The sequence below is a fragment of the Rhineura floridana genome, chromosome 17, assembly GCF_030035675.1.
Source record: "Rhineura floridana isolate rRhiFlo1 chromosome 17, rRhiFlo1.hap2, whole genome shotgun sequence".
In the NCBI taxonomy this organism is placed as follows: Eukaryota; Metazoa; Chordata; class Lepidosauria; order Squamata; family Rhineuridae; genus Rhineura; species Rhineura floridana.
The window spans coordinates 21,777,031-21,800,670 of NC_084496.1; the positions used below are offsets into that span (position 1 = coordinate 21,777,031).

Genomic DNA, 23,640 nt, shown 5'->3' on the forward strand with positions numbered 1-23,640 from the left:
GTAGAACAGTCTCCTTGGGACAGGAGATTTCTGGTCTGGGGCCTCAGCTGTCGGCTATTAGATCAGGAAAAACCCACCGAAAAATATGATCTTGGCCCCTACTGCCCCCCCCCTTCCTCTGGGGCTTAGGATAAATCAGGAAATCCCTTAATTCTGCCAAGGAAACTCATTATTGTGCATTCAGGCTGAGATTTTAAAGGAATTTTTTTGCCAGATGCTGGAATCTGTGCAGAAATACAGACAACAGGCGTCAGTGGAGTCAACAGAGCAGAGAGCAGCTCTGCCCTGGGGAAAAAAAGATAGCCAGTGTGGTGTAATGGTTAGAGTATTGGATTACGACCTGGGAGACAAGGGTTCAAATCCCTGCTCAGGCATGAAGCTCACTGAGTGACCTTGGGCCAGTCACTGCCTCTCAACCTAACCTACCTCGCAGGGTTTTTGTGAGGATTAAATGAGGAGAGGGAGAACTGCGTATGCCACCTTGAGCTCCTTGGAGAAAAGGAGGGAGATATATGCAACAAATAAATCAATGAATAATAAGAGGTACATGCCCAGTGCTGCTCTTTCGGCTAATAAAAGCAGCACACATACAGTTCCACCACCATTTCTAGCCATTAACAATGAGCCATTTGGCCACCACATGCCAGGTGTGCGTTGCTGGTGGAGCTCCTCCCCTAACCTTGGAGCGGAAGGGATCAATGCATGAACAGGGACATCACGTAATTTTGGTGCTGTAAAGGGCCCTTACCCACCACTCCCATGAATATGAAGATTGGAATTTCTTGGAAGGTGTATCCCATGTTCTGCAGAGAAAGAAAAGCAGGGATGAGTTCTAGAGACTGACAGCAGAAACACTGCTCAAGGACGTGACCTCTTTCTACAGCACCAACACAGACAGGCCACATTTACACCATACATTTATATTCCTCTATTATTCCACTTTAAACAGACATGGCTTCCCCCAAAGAACCCTGGGAAGTGTAGTTTGTGAAGGGTGCTCAGAGTGGTTAGGGGGCTCCTATTCCCGACAGAACGCCAGTGGCCAGAGTGGTTTAACGGTCAGTCCCACTTCCCAGAGAATTCTGGAAATTGTAGCTCTATAAGGGAAATAGGGGTCTCCTAACAATTCTCAGCACGCTTCACAAACTACCCTTCCCAGGATTCTTTAGGGGAAGCCATGACTGTTTAACGTGGAACAAATGTATGGTGCAAATGTGGCCTTAGGCAGGCACAGATAGGAACTTAGAAAGCTGCCTTATAGTCCATTTAGCTCAGTACTGCTTACAATGACTAGCAATGGCTCTCCAAGCTTTCTGGCAGGGGACATTCCTAGTCCGACCTGGAGATGCCAGGGACTGAACCTGGGACCTTCTGCATGCAAGGCAGATGCTCTTCCACTGAGCTACAGCATTGTCCCTTGTGTATCACATAATCCACGTTATGCCTTAATCCTGAAGGGGGTCACCACATCAGCCTCAAAAGCAATCCCTCAGCTACTTCCACACTAGTGTTTTATAACATTGCCAAGGCCCTGCTTTTCCATGATTAGCTAGAAGCGGAATTAAAACGGTGGTTTCCTGCAGCATTTAACATAGTTTAAAAATGCCCAACCCAGCCATGATCAGCCTATAAATGTTTACCTAGGAGTTAGCCCCATTCAGCAGAGGTTACTTCGTAATGTTAATTAAAAGCTTCCTGCTTGCAGGATGAACAGATACTGCTGTAATTGTTTTTTTACATATAATTGGTTGCATCCAACTAAGTCTTATTTAGAGCAGACCCACCGAAGGCCTTGTAGGCTCTTTTCAACTCTACTATTCTATGAAACGAGCGGACCTAGGTTGGGCATGTCCATTAATTCCAATGGGTCTACTTGGAGTAGGATGAACACTGGATACAAGCCCTGTCTAAAAAAACACTGGAAGGCAACAGGCTGGCAGGGATGCTGTCTGGATTCCCTATTAACATTTTTAAAAAATGATTAAAGGATGGACTAGGAATGGATCAGTCGATTTTGGGTCTCCCCATCTCTTATTTTTCCAATCTTAGATTCAGTTCTCCACATTTCTGTAGCAATTTGTGGTTTTTTTATGTCCTCATGTCCTTCGGCATTTTAGTCCGAATTTCTGCTAATACACACATTTTCGCATGCAGTTTTGACTAATGTACACATTTTTGCAACTAATTTTCCCCACTACAATGCATTTTTGTACGTTATTTTCACAAATATATTCATTTTCATGCACCTTTCTCCATAACACATGCATTGGTTTGAGAACTACAATGCAATATTTGGATAAGTGCGGATTTCTAAGGATGGCTGTGTTTGTGTCCTCATTTTGTTTCGGAGAGAGTGCGAATTTGATCGATTCAGCTTGAAACGTGAACGGAATCACATTTCTCCCCCATCCCTAGGATGGCGTAACCTGCTTTGTGCGGAAGCAGCAGCCAAGCTTAGAAAGGTCCCGTCTTTACCTCGGAATCAAATCTGCCAAAGTTGATCAGGCCTGGGCTGGAGAGGTCCCCCCGGTTGCCTTTGTAAAAGCTCAGAATGGAGTTCAGGGTGAAGGTGGATATCATGGAGGCAAAGAACTGCAGGAAGAGAGAAGCGGTGAGGAGGCGGCACAGCGCCGGGCCACCAAGGACTTGCATTTCACTCCCCATCCCCACTTCCGGAGGGCACCCAGGCCTGCCCCCAGAGGGCCACACTCACAATCCTCCAGGTCAAGAACTGGTTCCAAAAGGAAGCCCCTTCCTCCAAGCTGAAGAGGACGCCACCTAAGGAAACAGGGAGACCACGTGAGCCTTTGATCATCGCCCAGATGCAAGAGCGATGCGGCTCACGGCAAGCAGGAACGTGAAAAGCTGCTTTATCTTTGAGCCAGGCTACTGGTCCATCTAGCACAGTGTTATCTACGCCAGCGATTCCCAAGCTTTTCTTCCCCCCCCACGGAACAAAACTGCTGATCAACTTGGTGGACCAATTAATTAATTAATTAATTTTCTGCTGCCTGTAGCAACTGCAGTGCGCTGTGCTTAATTGTAACGTCATTGCTTCTTGTTCTTCTTATGTTCCATAGAATTCAAATTGTAATACAATAAAAGATGCAATATGGACATTTAATGCGGACATGCTGTGGACCAAATCAATGGAACTCACGGACCACTGCTGGTCCACAGACCACAGCTTGGGAACCAGTGGTCTACATGGACAGTCAGCAGCTCTCTAGGGTTTCAGGCAGCCAGCCTCTCCCAGTCCTCCTTGGAGATGCTGGGAACGGAACCTGGGACCTTCTGCATGCCAAGCAGATGTCCTACTGCTGAACTCTAACCCTTACCCTCATGACCTTGAACTTAGCTGTCCACTATGGTTTTGCTTGGCTATGCTGTGTAATGGCAGCCGGTAGCCACTGCAGGGATCTCAAGGATTGGGGAGTTCAGGTCAAGGCCACTGGCTTCTTCCAAGGCAGCACTTGCCCCCTTCCCCAGGTTTCCCTAAAATGACCCGCCAAGCAGAAGCCGCTCAAGATCCGTGAACATGTCCAGGAGAGACCCTTCCTAAGGCTCGACCAATTCAAGTGCAACATCTTTTTTATGAAAGAAGCTACCTTATAACAAGCCAGGCCATTGGCCCATCCAGATGAAGGGTGGGAAAGCTCAGGCTCAGGAGTTACATGTGGACCGCCAGGCCTATCTATCCGGCCCCTGGGACTTCCCCTAGGCCACACCTTCTCAAACTATATCTCCCCCCCACAGGCCACACCCCCTCCCTGGCCCTTCTCCATACCCTTCCCAAAGACTTTGCTTGGCTGGATTGAGCCACTGAACCACAACAATGCTTCTTGCTTGCCTGGGTGGAAAAGTGTGTGTGTAGGAACCCCTAACTTTTGTGTTGTGTTCCAACCTTCTAAGGGCCGTAGCTCAGTGGCCGAGCATCTGCCCTGCATGCAGAAGGTCTCAAGTTCAATCCCCAGCATCTCCATGTAGAGCTGGGAAGGTCTCCTGCCTGAAGCCTTGGAGAGCTGCTGCCAGTCAGTGTAGAAAGTACTGAGCTAGATGGACCACTGGTCTAACTCAGTATAAGGCCGCTTCCTACGTTCCTGACCTAAGTGTCACAGATGCTTCTCCGCCCCCCCCATCACTGGCATGTGGGACGTCCCCTACATCAAAAGGTTGCCCTGGAGAGAATGTAGGCCATGAACTCTCAGATCCAGACAAAAACAAAACAGGAAGGAAGCCCAGAAACCAGAAGAGAAAGCTAAAAAAGGAGAAGCTTGTTGTCAGAAGCGCCAGCTGAGAAAATTCTGCCTTATGGGAACAAGAGAGGCAGCAATATTTGTGTGCAAGCTACTTCAGCTGTTCTGAAAAAATGGACAGGTTTAAGATTGCTCCAAAATGCACTGAGCTGTAGTAAGTCTTGTGAGTGCCAGTTCCTCCTTTTTTGTATCCTCGTTGGCCCATCTAGCCCAGGCGTGGGGAACCTTTCTGGCTCCAGGGGCCAATCTGATTGACAGGTGGTTCCCTCCTCCCTATCCAAATCTCTTGTGTGGGGCGTTCCCAAGCTTGGGAGCCACAGCGCAAGGGTTGATGCCAGCCCTCTGCTTTGCAAGTCTCTTTGCCCTTTACGACGGCTGCAAGGAGCAGCACGGGGCAGCTTCAAGCAGCAGCAGTGGGAGGGAGAAGCAGTTTCCATTGAGCAAGACACACTCCTAACTGAATGGAGAAATGAAGACACACACACAAGGTTAGGGGTGTGCCTTGCTCCTGCAAAGGGACAACCAGGAGCCACTTTAAGCTCCCGATTGTTCCTTTGAAGGCCTGCCTTACTCACATCACACCTGACATCATATATGATGTCGGGTGGGCATGGCTTCCCGCAAAAGGCCTAGTGGGCCAAGTTTGGCCCACGGGCTGAAGGTTCCCACCCCTGATATAGCCCAATATTTGCCGCTTCAACTAGCCGTGGCTCTCCAAGATCTTCTCCCAGCCTTGGTACCCGCTGATCTATCTTTTTTAAAAAATCTGAAGATGCTTTGAATCGGGGATTTTCTGCAAGCACAACAAGTGCTCTGCCACTGAATTGCATTTATAATTATTATTATATTTACAACTACTGTTATTATTTGTCGCCTAATGCAAAACATCTCCAGACAACTCACATACAAAATTTTAAAAATAATCAGGTTTTAACAATAAAGCAACAACCCTCCCCACCCCCAAATGTAAACTAAGAAAAAAGAGCAATGAGCATGAGCATCATATTCTCTCAAATGCCTGGGAGAAGCCAAGTCTTAGCCAGACGCTGAAAGGACATCAGCGTCAACACCAGATGGGCCTCGCTGGCGAGAGCATTCCATAAATTGGGGGGGCGGAGGAGAAGACAACTGAAAAGGCCCTCTCCCTTGCCGCCACCCTCTGAACCTCTCATAAGAACATAGGAAGCCGCCTTATACAGAGTTGCTGGTCCATCTAGCACAGTATTGTCTACACTGACTGGTAGCGGCTCTCTAGGGTTTCAGACAGGGAGACTCCCCCATGCTGGGATGCTGGGGATTGAACCTGGGACCTTCTGCATGCAAGGCAGATGCTCTGCCAGTGAGCTATGGTCCTCTCCTACGAGTGGGTATACGGGGAAGGGCTTTGGATGATAAGCACATTCAGAACTGGGTATGTTCAAATCGGGAGAGGCATTCTGTTCGTCATTGGGGACTTGAGCTGTATAAGGCTTCGGAGGTTAAAACCAGCACTTTGATTTGGACCACCCCACCGTGCATAGGCTTTGGTGGAATCATCCCAGAAGTGGGCAGGCATTAGTCAAGAAGCGACTGGAGCCCACTAAAGTATTCCCAGGGTATGTTCCGAATGAAGGCACATGAGGCCTTCGTGTGAAGCAAGTCTGAAGTCAGGTAAGCGCTTGGATGGGTGGCCATTTGTGAACCACATATATGCCACCTTGGATTTCATCACGGAAGAAAGGTAGGATATGGAATGTTAAGAAATTAAGTAAATAAGTAAAGCTCTCCATTGTCACCTAGCACAGGGAGAACAAGCTTTAATAAGAAAGCTGGATTAGCAATTATTTTTACTTGCAGGTCACTTTGAGGAGGGTGGAGGTCAAAGCCCCTCCTCCCAAAGCAGACAGCTTAGCAAACCCCACATTTCCTCCCAGAATACATCAAACAGCTGGAGAAGGGAGCACCCCATCTCAGTGGTGCAAACCTCCCACCCCACCTCTTCTGTTTCCTTGTTCTCTTCCTGAACACTTTGGAGACTGGACTACTGCAATATGTTATATGTGGAGCTGCCCTTGAAGACAATTCGGAAACGGCTACTGACGCAGAATTCAGTGGCAAGTGTATTGACTGGGACCGCAGAGTCTGAGCACGTGACACTTGTTCTGGCCCAACTGCACTGGCTGCCAGTTCATTTCCAGACCCAATTCAAGGTGCCAGTTTAAACCTATAAAGCCTTATACAGCTCAGGACCCCAATACCTTATAGAATGCCTTTCCGGTGCCCCAAAGTCAGCATCAGAGGCCCTTTTCTGCATGATCCCTTCAGCAGCTGCCCACAGGGTAGCACAAGGGGACAGGCCTTGTCAGCAGCGGCCCCCAAGCCTATGGAATGCTTGACATCTTTGGGCACCAGGTGAAGACGTTTCTCTTCTGCATTCTCTCTCTCTCTCTTTTGAGGGCTGTCTGTGGTGCTTAGACCTACTTTAGGGGATGGAAGCATTGTTTCATGGCTTGATGACTTGGTGTTGTGCTTTGCTCTTTTATCTTTTTTGGCCTTTCCTATATTGTATTGTGTATTTTACTAGTATTTGTAAGTCACTTTGAGACACTTGCATAAAGCAGCTAAGAAGCACTATTATTATTACTATCATCATCATCAATAACAACAACAATCATTATCATTACTATCATAGCCAATAATAAAGTAATTGTTGCTGTCGTTATTGCTATTATTATTTTGCAGCAAACAGTTCTGTCAGGAGAGTTTAAGGTCCGGGGGTGCACAACAAAGGCACTTTACCAACAGGGGCCCCAAAGGCAGCTGAGACACCGGCAGCCGCTCCGGCAGAAACGAAATCCCGCTTCTCAGTGTCTCTCCGGAAGTATTCAAAGATCTGAAAGCAAGCAAAGCCCAGAATGGATTAGGATTTAGGATGAGAGTCTACACTCTAACACCAGGTGCGGGGAGCCTTTGGCCCTCCAGATATTGCTGAACTGCAACTCCCATCAGCCCAAGGCAACATGGCCAAAAGCCAGGGATGATGGGAGTTGTAGTTCGGCAACATCTGGAGGGCCAAAGGCTCTCCACGCCTGCTCTACACCCTGCAATCCCAAGGAATTCAAGCTTTCCCTCAAATGAATAAGATCACCCCTGAGCCTCTACTGCACACCGTACAGGATGCTGCTTTGGCCAAGACAGCCAGAACCACTACTGACATTGGTGAGGGAGGAGGGCAACTGCATCAAGCCCCCTCCTGGTAGGGTTCCATCTGCCATCAAATCAGCTGTTGAAAGAACTATGCATATTGTGGGAACAGCCCTGTCTTCTTGGCCCACGCCTTGTCACCTGCTCTGCTCGCAGATCTGAAGGGAGGCCTGCATTTTTGGAGGGGTTGTTCTCTTAGACGAGACTTTGCGTAGACAGAACTATGCAACCGTCATAAGAACTGTAATGAGAGGAACTAGTGCCTGAGCTTGCTTTACCCATCCTCCCTCCTCACCCCTTTTTCCTTGCATGCTGTATATGTTTTTTAGATTGCATGCCTGAGGGCAGAGTCTATTTTATTACTCAGATTTTGTAACTGGGGAGGGAGGAGCCCTGATGGCTAAAATGTATATAAATACTTTTAAAGTAAATGCAAAAAAAGTTTAAGCCACAGCCAGTTGTAGGATCCTAGCTCTGGGGGAAAAAGCGAGTACACCCACCACTTGAATGAGTTGAGCATGGCCCAGTTTACCACCAAGAAGCTAACCTTGAAGTCTCTCTTTAAAGAAGTTGATCGTCCTTGAGAAATACCAGCTGCAATGACGGCCCCAGAGTGAATCATTGGCCCTTCCTGAAATCAAGAGAAGCAGACTTTAGGAAGGAAGGCGGTAGCTGGCTTGCAAGTGGGTAGTCTTGATTGCTCCTTCATGTGGTGCAGTGATGAGAGATGGAAAACCCAACTTTCAGAAGCCGCACTAGAGAAGCCCAAAATGCACAGCCCTTGCCTCTACCCCCAAACCATAAAGCAGAGGTGGAGACCTCAAGCTAGGGGCTGAATATGGCCCTCCAGGCTTCTCCAACCGGCCCTTGGGGCTCTTGTTATGCCACGCCCTCTCCCCAGGCCACACCCTCACTGGCTCCACACTCATCTTGAGAGCTTTTGTCTGGCTGGGATGTGGCCTGAAATTGTGATAAACCTGCTCCTGATTTTCCCTTCTCTTTATTTCTTAGGTTATATATGCATTATGTGTTACAGCTGTACCTGAGGTAAGCAGGTTATAGCTTATGTTACGAGGCTTTGTATTTTATGGTTTCTTTCTTATTATAATTGTTTTAATTTTTCTGTATTGTACAGATATTAGGTTAGGGATCGACACGTGCTGTTTGTTACGTTCTATGTTGTAAACCACCCTGTGGTCTCTTGACAAAGGGTGGTATATAAATTTTAAAAATAAATAAATAAAGGCTTCCCGCTTGCCTTGATGGAGGACGGTGAGATGTAGGTGGGTATCAAAACTTCTGGCATTTGTATGGCTAGGATCTACCATACTGTACAAAGGTTGAAATCACATCTATTGATTTGCCCACTTTTGCTTCTGGCTACACCCACCACCGGCATCTGGCCCCTGGAAGGTTCCTAATGAGAGAATATGGCCCTCAGGCTAAAAAATGTTCCTCATCTCTGACACAAAGGCTTAGGAGAGGTCATATCACATGCTCCCTTATCCTCAGTGTACAGATTTGCCAGTTCATGTTTGCTTCCTCAAAACTAAAACAAGGTGAGCTGGGATTCCAACCTACACCCAGAACTTGACTGGCGCACACTAACTGCGTAACAGAGGGGCAGGGAAAACAGGGTCCGGCCAGTCTGCCGGATCCTGAGCTTCCCCCACCCCTCGCGGGCCACTTTGGCCCACCCACCTACCCCAGACAACACCCATCTGTCAATCACCTGATGTCTCCATGAAGGCAGGTGGCATAAGTTCAAAGGATAAGATCAGGAGTGCATTCCCAATTCTTTCCTTCCCTCGCAGGCGTGGCTAAGATTCAGACCAAACCTGCGAAGGAAAAAATATTCCCTTGCAGGTGCAGCTTGAAATTGAACCATGTCTGCAACGGGAGATCCTTGCCACAAGCAGAGTTGTGCTGGGTGCCAAATGCAAAGCACTCTTGCAGCAGGGATGGGCTCCGCTCAGGTAAGTTGGCCCACAGGCTGGAGGTTCCTTATGCCTAGTGCAAGACCCCAATAACACTGATTCTGGCCCATCTGCGCTACACATCGAAAGCACCATCATACCACTTAAACCAAATGGTTTCACAATCAGTCTCTCTAAACCATGGAACGGTAAATCTGTGAGGGGAACAGGGGGTCTCCTCACAACTCTCAGCACTCTTCACAAACTACAGTTCCCAGGATTCTTAAAGTGGCGTAACAGTGCTTTAAATGTACAGCGGGGATGTGGCCTCTGACCACGGCAAAAAGGGCCTCCCTGAGGTGCAGCTTCTTTCCTTTCCACTGTCAAAGCTGCTAAACGTAATTTGTTTCAAAAAGTGAACTTCAGTATGAGTATGGGGTGGCAGCTGGCTATAAGTCAATGCAAAAGCAAACAGGGAAGAGATGTTGGAAGGCACTTGGGAAATGGTTGCCAGGCAGAAACCTTCCCAGAATGCAATGCAAAATAACCAGAGGGCAGTATTGTTACATAGGAAAGATGGAAGCTGCTGCTTTTGGGGATGGGGGCATGGCGTGGTTCCTTTCCCCCCCTCTCCTTGTTACCTTTCCGACCGTCAGGCCTTGAACCGCAGAGAAAATGACACCACAGACTTTAACCACCAGCGTCTGCAAGGAAAGGAGATTTAAAAAACACACATTCCAAGTTCCCAGTCTGAGCTGAAGTCGGGACTCATTTGCTCATTTCCCTCAGCCACAGCTGAGGTGATGCAAGACAGGATTCCATTTCTAATCTTCAATTCTAATCTTCAAGGGCGTCAAGAGAAACATTTACGCACCGAACACACACAAAGGCACTGATTCCAAAGGAAGTGAACTAATCTACTCCTTAGCGCCATCTGTACCACACATGTAAAGCAGTATCGTAGCACTTTAAACAGTTGTGGCTTCTCCCTAAGAACCCTGGGAACTGTAGTTTGTCAGGGGTGTCGAGAGGAGTTAGGAGACCCCTATTCCCCTCACAGAGCTATAGTTCTCAGAGTACCCTGGAAAGAGGGGTTGACTGTTAAATCAGTCTGAAAACTGTAGCTCTGTGAGGGGAATAAGGGTCTCCCAATAATGCTCAGCACCTTTTACATACTACAGTTCCCAGGATTCTTGGGGGGAAGCCATGACTGTTTAAAGTCCTACGGTACTCCTTTAATTGTATAGTGGAGATGGGCCCTAAGGCAGCTTCCCCTGTTCCTATGAACTGGTAGTTAAATTTTACTTCAGCACTAGTAATGGGTCAGCATCCTCTACCAGACCTGGGGGGAGCAGGCTAGCTTTAGGGTGTGAGGCATGCCATGTAGGCTATACCGCTGTGCTCTCCAACAAGGGCCGTAACTCTACAGCAGAGGATCTGCTTTGCGTGTAGAAGGTCCCAGGTTCAATCCCCGGCATCTCCAGGTACAGCTGGGAATGTCCCGTGTGCAACCCTAGAGAAGGGCTACAAGAGACCACTGCCGCAGTTGGCCTAATAGTAGGACTGGCCCAGGGCCTTTCTCCAGGTGCCCTCACCACCAGAGCCTTCTTGGGAGTGGCACCCCATTTACAGAATGCTTTCTTTCACCACAAATGTTCTAGCTAAGGGACAACTTTTCCCAATAAAAGCCACAGGCAGAACAGGGGAGGAGAAGGAATCTCTGAAAACTCCTGTGTACAACCTGCCCGCCCTCCCTCTCTTACCTTCAACCGGACCACATGCGGGATCTTGACTCCATTTAGGTAACACTTGATCTGAGGTATTCCGCTGCCAGCTGCCACAGGCTACCAAAAAAAAAAAAAAGTTTGCTTGGATATGTTTCTGCCATTCAGACAGTTCAGTGACTGGGAATCCACTTCTCGCTATCCTCCAAAAACAAAAAAGTACAGGAGCCAGTGCGGTGTGGTAGTTAGAGAGCTGAGCTAGGACCTGAGAGACCTGGGTTCGAATCCCCACTCAGTTTATGAAGCTCACTGAGGCTTGCCTTTGAGCCAGAGCTTAGAAAAGTTACTTTTTTGAACTACAAGTCCCATCAGCCCCAGCCAGCATGGCCACTGGGTAGCCAGCACTTTATAGTTCAAAAAAGTAACTTTTCCAAGCTCTGGAGTAGACATGTCTAGAACTGTCCTGTGAATTGCTCTCATTGAAATCAATGAGGCCTCAAAGTATTTGAATTCCCCCCCAACCCTCCAGAGCAGATTTGGGGATAGTGCTTGGGGAAGGAGAGGGGGTGGAGAATCCCGTTGCACTAGCACCAATGCCACTTTTTAGTTGAATACTGTCCACAGTATGGTGTGGTGGTTAGTGTGTTGGACTAGGACTTGGGTTCAAATCCGCACTCCGCTATAAAGCTCACTGGGTGGTCAGCCAGTCACGTTCTCTCGGCCTACCCCACAGGGTTGTTGCAAGACTGAGATGGGGAGTGTTGAGCTCCTTGGAGGAAAGCCAATAGATAAATGTAATATCAATAGGAAACATTGCCACTCGCAAAACCAGGCCCGATCCCCATACGTTACAAAATGGTGGTGCGGGAGTGAGACCCAGACAGACGTCTTACCTCAACAAAAGCAACGATGATGGACCCAACCATCACAATACTCGCATTCAGGGTGGCCCAGAGCAGCAGAGAGAAGGATAAACCACCTGTCTCTGTGAATTTGTCAATATCTGGGAAAAGGAGGTTAAAAGGGAAAAAACAGTATCTGGGTATAGATTTTGGTTTTTTTGGAGATGGAGTGTCAGACCATAGGGGGGAATTACGTCTATCACCTACATCAGCCTTTGCCAACCTCGTGCCCTCCACATGTTACGAATGCCAACTCCCATCAGCCCCATGCCAGCTGGGGTTGATGGGCATTGTAGTCCAGAGTGTCTGGAGGACACCAGCTGGGCAAAGGCTGATGTACATTTTCTTCCTCTTCCTCCATTCTTCCCCTTGTGTCCTCTTCTAGACTGTTAAGCCCCTGAGGGCAAGGGCCTGTCATATGTACACAGGAAAAGCCTTTATACTGAGTCAGATCATTATCTAGCTCACTCCTGTCTACTCTGACTGGCAGCAGCTCTCCAAGGTTTTTCCCCAGTCCCACTGCAGACGCCGGGGATCAAACCTGAGGCCTTCTGCATGCAAAAACAGGCGCTCTACCGGTGAGTTATGGTCCTTCCCCTAAACTTAAAGTTTCAGTCCTTGTGGTTCTAAATAAAGGGATGCATTAAATAAGAGCATAGGGAGTTGTCCTGTATTGAACCAGATCGTCAGTCCATCTACACCAATTGGCAGTGGCTCTCCAGAGTTTCAGACAGGGAATCTTTCCAAGCCCTAACTGGAGATGCCAGCGATTGAACCTGGGATCTTCTGCATGCAGAGAAGCTCTATCACTGAGTTACCACCTGGTGATGCCGTCGTTTTATTTTCCGTTTCGTGCATGTGGCTACACATCGGGAAAAGGGGGTGGAATGAAAAACAAAGGGGAGAAGGGGGGAACCTGAACCCCCCCAAAACCAGAAAACAAAACTATCCCCCCTTCTCCAAATCTTCAGGAAGACTACAGTTCCCAGGATTCTTTGTGGGCCGCCATGATTGTTTAAAGTGGTACAAAGAGTGCTTTAAATGTACCATGCAGATGAGGCCTTGCAGACGTTCCATTGCACTTAAAGGAAATTACCTGTGGGGGGGGGAACATGTCTGCCCCCATTTGAAAATTGGTCCTGTCCCCATGTAGAACTGGGAGAGACCAGATTTCCTGTCTATCCCTAGTTGGAGGGCAGTTCTATGTATGCCACACAAGCTGCCCTGCTAAGCTAGTCAGGTGCTACTGTCAGGTGTGGTAGAGGACCCTGTTCTGCCAGTGGTGTTGAAAACAAGGCTCAACAGCCACTCTGTTTGGCTTCTGCGCATGGAATGGGCAGGGATCCCTCTCGCCCTTCGCCCCAGGCCACAAAATGTCAGGGACAAGCCCTGCACCCAAAGGATACTGCCCTTCACCACTTTGTACTTCAGCCCAGCAAAGAACTCCACCACAATGTCAATGAAGCAAGCGACAAGGCCGGTGAGGATCCCAATCATGGCACAGATGACCCAGCGCTGAATCTCTACTGTCCGGAATGCCTGCGTGTGAAGACGTAGCCGTTACAGAGGGTTCCTCTTTTAAGTATACGCGATAGGTCGCTTCTGATTCATTTCATTCAATTCAGGAGCGGCCCAATGAAAATTCTCTTAGGCAACAGATTATTTATTGTTTTTCTTTGCTTGTAGGCATTTGACAGATGTTGATGTTGTTGGATAATATGTTCTGCTGCTGAAGTTCTCTCTCTCTCTCTTTTACTGGGTCTATTTCTAGGGATTTGCGTGTGGTTTTTATTGCAAAGTATGGCTCTTTTTCTGATTTTATGTTGTACTTTCTTTTTAAGATTCCGTCTGTTGCTTAGAGACTCTTTACGTAGCAAATGTTTAATAAATTTAATGTTTGTCATATGCAGAGTAGATCCATTGACGTTAATGCACATGACTAATTTAGGTACATTATTTTGAAGGGGCCCACTCTGAAACAGAACTTTGCTGGATGCAGCCTTGCATTGTTGTTTTCAATCCGAAGCATCCAACAGATTGAGGATAACACAATATAAAACCTTTACAAAGAGAGAGAGGCAAATCTGTCAGTTTTAGGTTCTCTCCGTTGCTCATTTTTCCAATCTTCAATTCAGTTCTTTACATTTCCACATCAGTTTGCCATTTTTTTTTAAAAAAAAAGTCCTCTTCAAAATCATCACCATTTTAGTGCAAACATATACATCTTAGTATGCATACATACTACACAATAACAATAGATGAGGTTCCATCGTATTTTTAACCTGAGGTCCTATGGATCAAAAGGGGGTATTATAAACATATAAAAGACACCCACAAAAAATAATGTGGGGGGGAGGGACACACAACTGGATCTGACATCTTGCAGGAGTGGGAGGAGCCCTGCAGGGATCCCTCAACCCTGGAGGCAGTAAAGATGGACTGACCGTATGGTTGTTTCTCTTCTCTTCTTCCAAGAACAGCTGGTTCTCACAGTTGTCATAGTCCAAACTCTGCAAAAAGAAGGGAAGTCAGAAATGGAAAACAGGACGTCGGGGGATACCCCCTGCTAGGGTAAGGCTCTCTTTGCCTAACTAGAAGCAGGCATTTTCCAGGATTGCACCATTCCACCAATGTCCTCATGCGGCCTTGCAATCAAGCAGCATCCTCCTGATCACCACAGGCGCCAAGGAAGGTAATGGAGGCAAGTCAGCGGAATGGCAGAGGGACAGGGTGTTCCATCCCTCCCTAGTAGGCTGCCAGAGGATGGAGGCCCCTTCCCCCTTGTCCAGCATAGAAAAACAGTCAGCTGGTAGAGGATTTTATTATTTTGATCAGTTGGTTGGTGTTTTAAATGGGCTATTATTTATTTATAAAGATTTATATACTGCTTAATCAATTAAAAAAAACTCCTAAGCGGTTCACATAAAGCGCTATAAAATATTCATATAAGATCAACGTTTAAAACCAGTTACCATCCCACCGGTGCCCTTGTGTAGCCTTGTAGTCAAGTACTACTCGCCTGATCACCACAGGCGACAAGGAGTTCTGTGCAGGCGAGTCAGCAGACTGGTCAAGGAGAGATGAGCTTATCTATTGTGTTGTCAGATTATACTCTATTAGCGATTGTATTTTATGTTTTGGTAACCTGCCCTGGGACCTTTGGAGATCAATAACTATGCTATATCAGGGACAGGAAACCAGTGGCCTTCCAGATGTTCACAGAATCATAGAATCATGTTCTTGGACTACACCTCCCATCAACCCTGACCACTGGCTGTACTGGCTCAGGCTGATGGGAGTTGGAGTCAACCAGCATCTGGAGGACCACAGGTTCCCCATTGCTCATTTAGAATGTTCATCAAAAGGCAGGGGACCTGTGGCCATTCAGATATTCCTGGACAACCACTCCCATCATCCCAAGCTATAAGCCATGCCAGCTGGGGCTGATTATTATTATTATTATTTATTAGATTTATCAGTCACTTGTTACCAGATGGTATCCAAGCAACTTACAGCACTGTTAAAAACAAAGTAAATATACCATACAATAAAAACAAATATTAAACAATAACAACCACCCCAATGCAGCCACAGAAAGCTTTGGCAGCATACTAACAACAACATCATTTCAGTATATCAAATGCCTGGGGAAAAAGATAAGTCTTTACCAGGCACCAAAAAGATGTCAGTGATGGCACCAGGCAGACCTCACTGGGGAGAGCGTTCCAGAGACGGGAAGCCGTAACTGAAGAGGCCCTCTCCATGGTCAGAGCCTCCCTCAGAGGGGGCACCTGGAGAAGGGCCTCAGAAGAAGATGTGGGTAGGTTCATATCGGCAGAGGCGTTCCAGAAGATATCGGAGTCCTGAGCCGCAAAGAGCTTTATAGGTCAAAACCAGAGCTTTGAATTGGGCTCGGAAGCATACAGGAGCTGATGAGCTGGAGGGCAACTTGTTGCAAAATAAACCGGGGGGACTGAGCATTCCGTCCCTCCTCTGCCAGCAAAATGTTTTGCAGACTCAGCAACCTTGTCTGGGTTTATTACTTTGCAGGCTGCCTCCGCAGACCACGATCTGCTTTCACTTCCACCATCACAACCCACACACAAGCTCCTTGCCAGTAAGAAAGTTAAGCTGGACACCCACCTCGTACTTCAGAGAGAGGAGCTTCTCACTGTGAGGAATCTCGTTGGGGAGCGCCCGAGGCACATCCATTTCCTGCAAGGCACAATTGTGACGGGTTATTAACGCTGCCTATCAAACCAGGTTTCAGGCCTCGGTGGGCAGCCTTCCCCAACCTGGCGCCCTCCAGACACTCTGGGGCTGAGAAGGTGTAGTCTGGAGGGCACCAGGTTGGGAGAGACTACTTTATCAGCCGATTGGAGCAGCAGGACAGGTAGGCCCAGGGCCCAATGTGGCCCTCCAAGCCTCTCTGTAAAATCCTCAGGACACTACTCAGGCCACACAATTCATTGATCCTGCTTTGTGCCCTGAATGGTTTTGCCTGGCTGGAACAAATCCTTGGACTGGGAACAGAGGAAGCTGAGGAACAGTGAGTCAGACCATTGGTCCACCTAACTCAGTACTGCCCACACGGACTGGCAGCAGCTCTCTGGGGTTTCAGGCAGGGAGTCTCTCTCAGCCCTACCTGGAGATGCCATCAGGGATCGAACTTTGCAAAGCAGATGCTCGACCCCTGAGCTACGCCCCTTCCCTGTAATTCTGGAAATGCCTCTTGCTTGCCCAGATGGAGGACTGGGTGTGAGTCTGCGTAGAAAGTAGCCTACTATACAGAGGTAATATTTACATTTGTTGCCCCACCCACCACTGGAATGCGGCCCTCGGAACATTACCCAGAAGGGAATGCGGCCCTTGGGCTGCAAAGAAGTTCTCCATCCCTCAGCTAGAGGGTGGCCAAAATGTTCCCCCTCTCCCCGAGTTGCCACACACCCTAATGGTGCTATTTAAGAAGAGCCTCTTGCCCCCCATTCTGCAGTGCTCACTTACTGGTTCCTGGTCATCGTCCAGATCCATGTTGCTCATGCGTCCCAATCACAAGGAAGACGAGGAGGGCGTGAGCTGAAGGGGCAAGAAACAGGCATGCCAGTAAGCCAGTCAGAGGGGTAAGGTACCAAGCCTCATCCCTGGGCAGGAGAGGAGAGAAAAAGGCCTCTCCAGAAACATTCCCACTTCCGGGAAGCAAAACAAGCAGAGATACAGAAGGAGGAACTGGTGGGGGTGGAGATGGGGGGGTTACAGTAGCCCAGGTATGAGGAACCTCGGCACAGTCATAAACCAAAATGGAGACAACAGTCAAGAAACCAGAAGAAGGCTAGGACTGGGGAGGGCAGCTGTGAGAGAACTAGAAAAGGTCCTCAGATGCAAAGATGTATCACTGAACACTAAAGTCAGGATCCTTCAGACCATGGCATTTCCGATCTCTGTGTATGGATGTGAAAGTTGGACAGTGAAAAAAGTGGATAAGAGAAAAATCAACTCATTTGAAATGTGGCGTTGGAGAAGAGCTTTGTGCATACCATGGACTGCAAAAAAGATAAATAATTGGGTGTTAGAACAAATTAAACCACAACTATCACTAGAAGCTAAAATGATGAAACTGAGGTTATCTTACTTTGGACACATCATGAGAAGACATGATTCACTAGAAAAGCCAATAATGCTGGGAAAAACAGAAGGGAGTTGAAAAAGAGGAAGGCCAAACAAGAGATGGATTGACTCCATAAAGGAAGCCACAGACCTGAACTTACAAGATGTGAACAGGGAGGTTCATGACAGATGCTCTTGGAGGTCACTGATTCATAGGGTCGCCATAAGTCGTAATCGACTTGAAGGCACATAACAACAACAACAAGGTGTGAGGAACCTTTGGCCCTCCAGATATTGCTGAACTACTTCTCCCATCATCCCTTGTCCACACTTGACAGGGGTTGATGGGAGTTGCAGTTCAGCAACATCTAGAGGGCCAAAGGTTCCCCACACCTGCATTTGCCCATCCACTAGTTTTACAAGGACAGCTAAGCACAGCACCATGCAGACAATGTCGGTCCCCAACCAGGGATGGAAGGATCTGTCCATTTCGGCTCTCTCCGTTTCTCCTTTTTCTAATCTTAAATTTGGTTCCCCATGTTTTTGCAGCAATCTGCGATTTATTTATTTTGGGGGGGGAATCCTCATGAAAATTCTGCAGCATTTTAGCACTCGTTTCTCTTCATAAAGACGTTTCCGTAGGCAGTTTTGAGCAATGTACACATTTTTTTGCAAGGTTATTTTCACCAATATACTCATTTTGTGCATACTTTCCCCTTAATATATGCATTTTTATAAACACTGGTTGGCTGGAGAAATGCATAGCAAAATTCAGGTAAGTGTGAATTTTGAAGGACGGCTGTGTTCCGGGTCTCATGTTGTTTTGGTAAGTACGAATTTCATAAATTCGGCTTTAAATGCGACCTGAATCAAATTTCTGCCCCACCTCCCATCATCCCTGACCATTGGCCATGATGGCTGGGGGCTGATGGGAGTTGTAGTCCAACATCTGGGCAGCACCCTCTTGGCTGCCCTTGTACTACGACTTTTGGCAGAGGTGATGTGAATCCCGGCACGCTCTGCTCTCTCCTCCCCACGTTCCCACAGTTACGGCTTTGTGCTAGAAAAGAGGACAAGCAACACCAATGAAGAGAGGCCGAATTAGAGCCCCGGAAAAGCTCCTGAACCAAGAGGGAAGGATCACTTCCTCATTCATTCATAATGAATGACAAAGCTGCCTCTTCAGGGCACCTCCGTTCACAAGATGCTGGAGCACTTCCTTTTGGTCACTCTCCACCCATAATTAAGCTGCTCAGTTGTTAATGTTTGCCTGCAAGGCCTGTCTTTGGATATTGCCACCTTAAAAGGTTAGATGGGTGCCAACCCAAGGAAGGGCCTTTTCTGTGGTGACACCACATCTGTGGAATGAACTCGCCACAGGGAGGCTTATCTGATGTGAAATGTTATGCCCCAAGGTGCTCGGTAAATGCCCCTTTTAAAAATAATTACCTAGCTTTTTTACTGTTGAGATTGGTTTTATTCTGCAGATCTTTTTTCAGATCTTTGGGAATGGATCCAATGTTAGTCTGACTAAGTGTAAAATTTAATAAGATATGACCAATTTATGTCCATTAATTTCAGTGGATATATATATTGGGATATATATATATAAATGTTTGAGGAACTTAATAATTGTAAGGGTGACTTAGCCTGTGCCTGCTTTTGAGACGGGCTCCTGCCTCAAAAGAAGCTTATTCAGATATATCAGTCAGTTTTTTCTTTTTTTTTGACTGATTAAACTTCTCCCGGGTAGGGAGAAACGAAGAGATTAACCTCAAAGCCTATTTTTGTTGGGACGACCAGATCTCATTAATTTATGGGACGAGGTCCAGCCGACGAAGGTGGGACGGATTTTCAACAGCAAGCTCTATCTGTTAAAGCGAACGTTCATCTTATCTTCTAAGAGAGAACGCATTAACAGGCAAGCACCCTTCTTTCTATATTTTTCTTTTACTTGACTTAAATTGTTGCTGTTTAAAAGAGATTTGCCAGATTGATCGGTTTTTGACATCTCACTGGGGAGCCGTAACTTCTCTCTGCTACGCACTAATTAATAGCTTATCTCTGTTTTTGTTGCAAAAAGCTGTCCTGGATTTGCATTCTAAAGATACACACAGAAGAGGGATTTCTATTCCAGATTTTTATTTTGAAAAATATTATACTGTTTTGAGACTACTCTCTTTTTGGTCTATTTTATTTTGACGAATCTGTTTCTTGACGATTGCCATTAATTGTTTCGATCCTGGGAACTGCATTTTGTTTACTTAACTATTGGAGAGATAAGGCTGTCTGCTCTGTTTATACTGTGATGTCACCAAGTCTGGAGTATTAACCCAATTGTTGCTGAAATAAGAAGTGGTTTTCCTATATTTTTCTTTTAAAATGGCAATTAAGAAAGTGGCTGAGAATCTGGAAATAACTATGTTTCAGAAAATAATGGATGAGATTGAGATAACGAAAATTGAATTGAGTAAAATGAAGCAGGAGATTAAAGATATAAGGGTCCCTGTGAGAGAGGTGACCCTGGAAGGGGTCCCTGTGAGAGAGGAGACCCCGGAGATTGGAACAGGGGTCCCTGTGAGAGAGGAGACCCTGGAGACTGGAATAGGGGTCCCTGTGAGAGAGGAGATCCCGGAGATTGGAACAAACGTGGAACAGGAACAAGATTTGGAGTCTATGGACTTTAGAAATAAAATCTATTGTTTGGAACTCAATGTTATCTCGGAAGAAATTAATGAAGATTCTAGAGATAAAGTTATCAATGGCATGGATTATCTTTTGGACTGGAATGATGTGATGGAGCCCAATATAGAGAAAATCTATGGAATTAACTGCAGCCATGTGACAATGGAAAAACTTTTAAGAGATGACCCAGTGTATTTTGAAAAAAAGAACAGAGATATGATTTTACAGCAGTATTTCAGCAACCTATTCAGAATGGATGGCAAGAAAATATTTGGGATAGAGGTAATTCCCATCAGACTCTTACTATATGACTATGGCTTTGACAGCAAGATTATTATGGAATACTGATAATGGAAGATTGGATATTGAAATTACTGGACTTAACAAGACTACTGAAGATGGAAGATGGAAAATGGAACTAATAGAGATAATAGAACAATGGCTACTGAAATTACTGAACCTAACAGATTCTGATGTGATGGATTAATTGAAATGTTTATTTTGACTATGGTTATGACAATAAGATTATCATAATTAGTAATGAGATGGATTAATCGATATGCTTATCTGGAAAAAAAAATTGATAGATATATTTCTTAAAGAATTGAAATCTCTCTTTGACTTTTTGTGGAAAGAATAAAGTAATGTTTATGAGATTTGATGATTAAGTAAGATAACTACTGGAGGAAAGTGATTTTATAATATGACTTAAGAGACAGGATTGCTATATATTATAGACTTATAACTGATTTGATCTTTGACAAATGGGAAGTCAATATTTTACTCTTTATTTTTTATTTTTGTTTTTTTTTTTTTTTCTTTTTTTCTTTTTGTTTAACTATTTTTGATTTTGTTTTTTGTCTTTGAATGTTTTATGATTTTGTCTTGTATGTTTTATGAAAATTTGAATAAAAAATTATTGAAAAAAAAAAAAAAAATTGTAATTCAGAGAATTCCTCTGTTTACGCAACAAAAGCAAGTCCACATAACTATCTATGCCAGCCTTCACCAATTCAGTGCCAACCAGATGCTTCGGACTACAGCTTCCATCAGTCCCATGCTGGCTAGGGCTGATGGGAGTTGTAGTCCAAAGCATCTGGAGGGCACCAAATTGGCGAAGGCTGGATCTACCCGTACACAGGTTGCATAACGGCAAGAGGTGGCATCAGCAAGTCACAGCTTGCTAGACTGAAAGGACATAGTTGGAATAAGGTGCGCCGAAACTGCCATTTCCTGCCACTCAATTCACTACTAGGTAAAAATGAATTTGGAAAAAATAAAAATCCATTGTCAGTTGATAACTACTGGGAAGAGGCACTCCCCACAACAGCAGATCCCCTTGAAAACAACAGCTTTAAGGGGCCACAACCCATCACACTTCCCAGGATCTGTTTATTTACACACACACAGCATTTCACATTTCTGAGGTCACATCCACACCATACATTTAATGTACATTTAAAGAACATGCCTTCTGCCAAACAATCCTGGGAACTGTAGCTGATTAAGCGTGCTGGGAATTGTAGCTTGGAGAGGGGTAACCTACAGTTACCAGGATCCTTTGGCGGAAGCAATGGGCTTCAAATGGGCTGTGTGGATGTGACATGAGTCAAACTTGCAGCCCAAAAAGGATGAACTTGGTTCCCAGTTCCTTTCATAGCTACATAAGCAGCCAGAATGAAACTCGAGCAACAGCAAAGCTTTGGCCAAAGAGAACAATGGCACATCTGGAAGGAGACAGTCTCCTGGTCTTGGAAGTGTACAATTTGGGGGGAGCCCAAAAGTTCAGTTTTGGGTACAGAGACATGTGTTCATCAGTTCCATATTTAAGCCACCCAATATCCAGGCCTGAGAGCAATTCATCTCAAACTCTAATTTATTAAGTGGGCTGGCAGGGTGCCGAACAAGCAAAAAGAAATGCAAACTGGTAACACCAAGGAGGTCTAAAGCAGCATTCTTCAACCAGACTTCTTATTATAAATTTCTTGATCTGTTTTGATGCTGGACTTTTGGTTTTCAAATGTGATCACCTGAGGCTTCAGAGGAGGGTTGTAGCTCTGGCTAGCTCACTTGGGGGAACAGGCAATTCTTGAAAGATGTCCTGTCATATCAAACAGTTTGCCTGTTGAGGGGGGCCATTTTCATTTCATTCATTCATTCATTCATACACTCATTCATTCATTCAAAAATATTTATATGCTGCTTTTCCTGGAAAGCCTGTCCAAAGTGGTTTACAACAATGAAAAAACTACAAGTATAAAAATTGTTGCTTCAAAAATGAAAATATCACTGAATAAAACAGATTCAGAACTCCGAGAACACAGAAATACATTTATTATAAATTTCCTCTGTCAGTGTAAGGCATACAGAGCCTGACTGTTGGGATGTGACATTCCAGAACATAATGGGACACTTTGACTCCAGTGTGGGTTGGGGGATGCGTTATGCCCAGAAAAAAATCACAGTGCACAGGTTTCAAATATTCTACCACACTGCTGCTGGCTTGACCTCATGACACTCTGAAAGAGCAGGGTCAACTGCTTTGAATTCAGAGCAAGAATGGAAATGATAAAAAAGATTGTTGAGTGTAAATGCTCCATGTTTTTACTATCAACATTTTGGGGAAGCTGCAAGCAGCTCCTTCAGAACTGCATGAGTTGAGATATATGATGGTTATTAGAACTCGCGAGAGAGAACTCCCTAGCTGAGAGGTTGCAAGGGGAAATTGCCTTCTCCCCTTTTGCATGAAGTTTACATAGTGAGCTTGCTTCACTATGCAAGCCCCACAGTTCAGTTGATTGTCAGATTTGGTGCCTTCCAGTTTTTGATATTGTCATGTTTTTTTAAAAAAATCTTTAGCTCTAATGAATCCAAAGGAAACTCTGATGATATGACACTGCCATGCCACCCAGCAGCTGAGAAACCAGAAGGCAAAGCAAAATCTTCACATCTATTTATTTATTTATTGCATTGCATTGCATGCCTTGGTTACATCCCGCTTAGACTACTGTAACGCGCTCTACGTGGGGCTGCCTTTGAAGACTGTTCGGAAACTTAAATTGGTACAAAGAGCTGCAGCCAGAGTGCTAACCGGGGCTGGTTACAGGGACCATACAACCCCCCTGTTACAACAGCTCCACTGGCTGCCAATTTGTTTCCGGTCACAATTCAAAGTGCTGGTTTTGACCTACAAAGCCCTATACGGCTCAGGTCCAGGTTATTTGACAGATCGTATCTCCCTACTTGAATCTGTCCGGGATTTGAGATCTTCAGGTGGGGCCCTTCTTGTGCTCCCCACACCTTCGCAAGTACATATGACGCGGACATGAGACAGGGCCTTTTCGGTGGCCGCCCCTAGGTTATGGAATTC

General features: G+C 46.0%; 1 protein-coding gene across 1 annotated transcript in view; it reads right to left on the reverse strand.

Moving 5' to 3' along the window:
- LOC133371756 (H(+)/Cl(-) exchange transporter 7-like) overlaps positions 1 to 23,640 on the reverse strand; it is a 51,332-nt gene that overhangs the window by 23,888 nt on the left and 3,804 nt on the right. Inside the window, exons 2-14 of the mRNA XM_061599509.1 lie at positions 16,986 to 17,057; positions 16,125 to 16,196; positions 14,426 to 14,491; positions 13,388 to 13,520; positions 11,973 to 12,082; positions 11,119 to 11,199; positions 9,997 to 10,059; positions 7,987 to 8,070; positions 7,035 to 7,128; positions 2,714 to 2,778; positions 2,476 to 2,592; positions 749 to 803; positions 427 to 489 (exon numbers count right to left, since the gene is read on the reverse strand). Coding sequence (XP_061455493.1) covers positions 427 to 489; positions 749 to 803; positions 2,476 to 2,592; positions 2,714 to 2,778; positions 7,035 to 7,128; positions 7,987 to 8,070; positions 9,997 to 10,059; positions 11,119 to 11,199; positions 11,973 to 12,082; positions 13,388 to 13,520; positions 14,426 to 14,491; positions 16,125 to 16,196; positions 16,986 to 17,021 — 1,039 coding nt within the window. The 5' untranslated portion in view covers positions 17,022 to 17,057. The remainder of the gene's footprint in view (positions 1 to 426; positions 490 to 748; positions 804 to 2,475; positions 2,593 to 2,713; positions 2,779 to 7,034; positions 7,129 to 7,986; positions 8,071 to 9,996; positions 10,060 to 11,118; positions 11,200 to 11,972; positions 12,083 to 13,387; positions 13,521 to 14,425; positions 14,492 to 16,124; positions 16,197 to 16,985; positions 17,058 to 23,640) is intronic.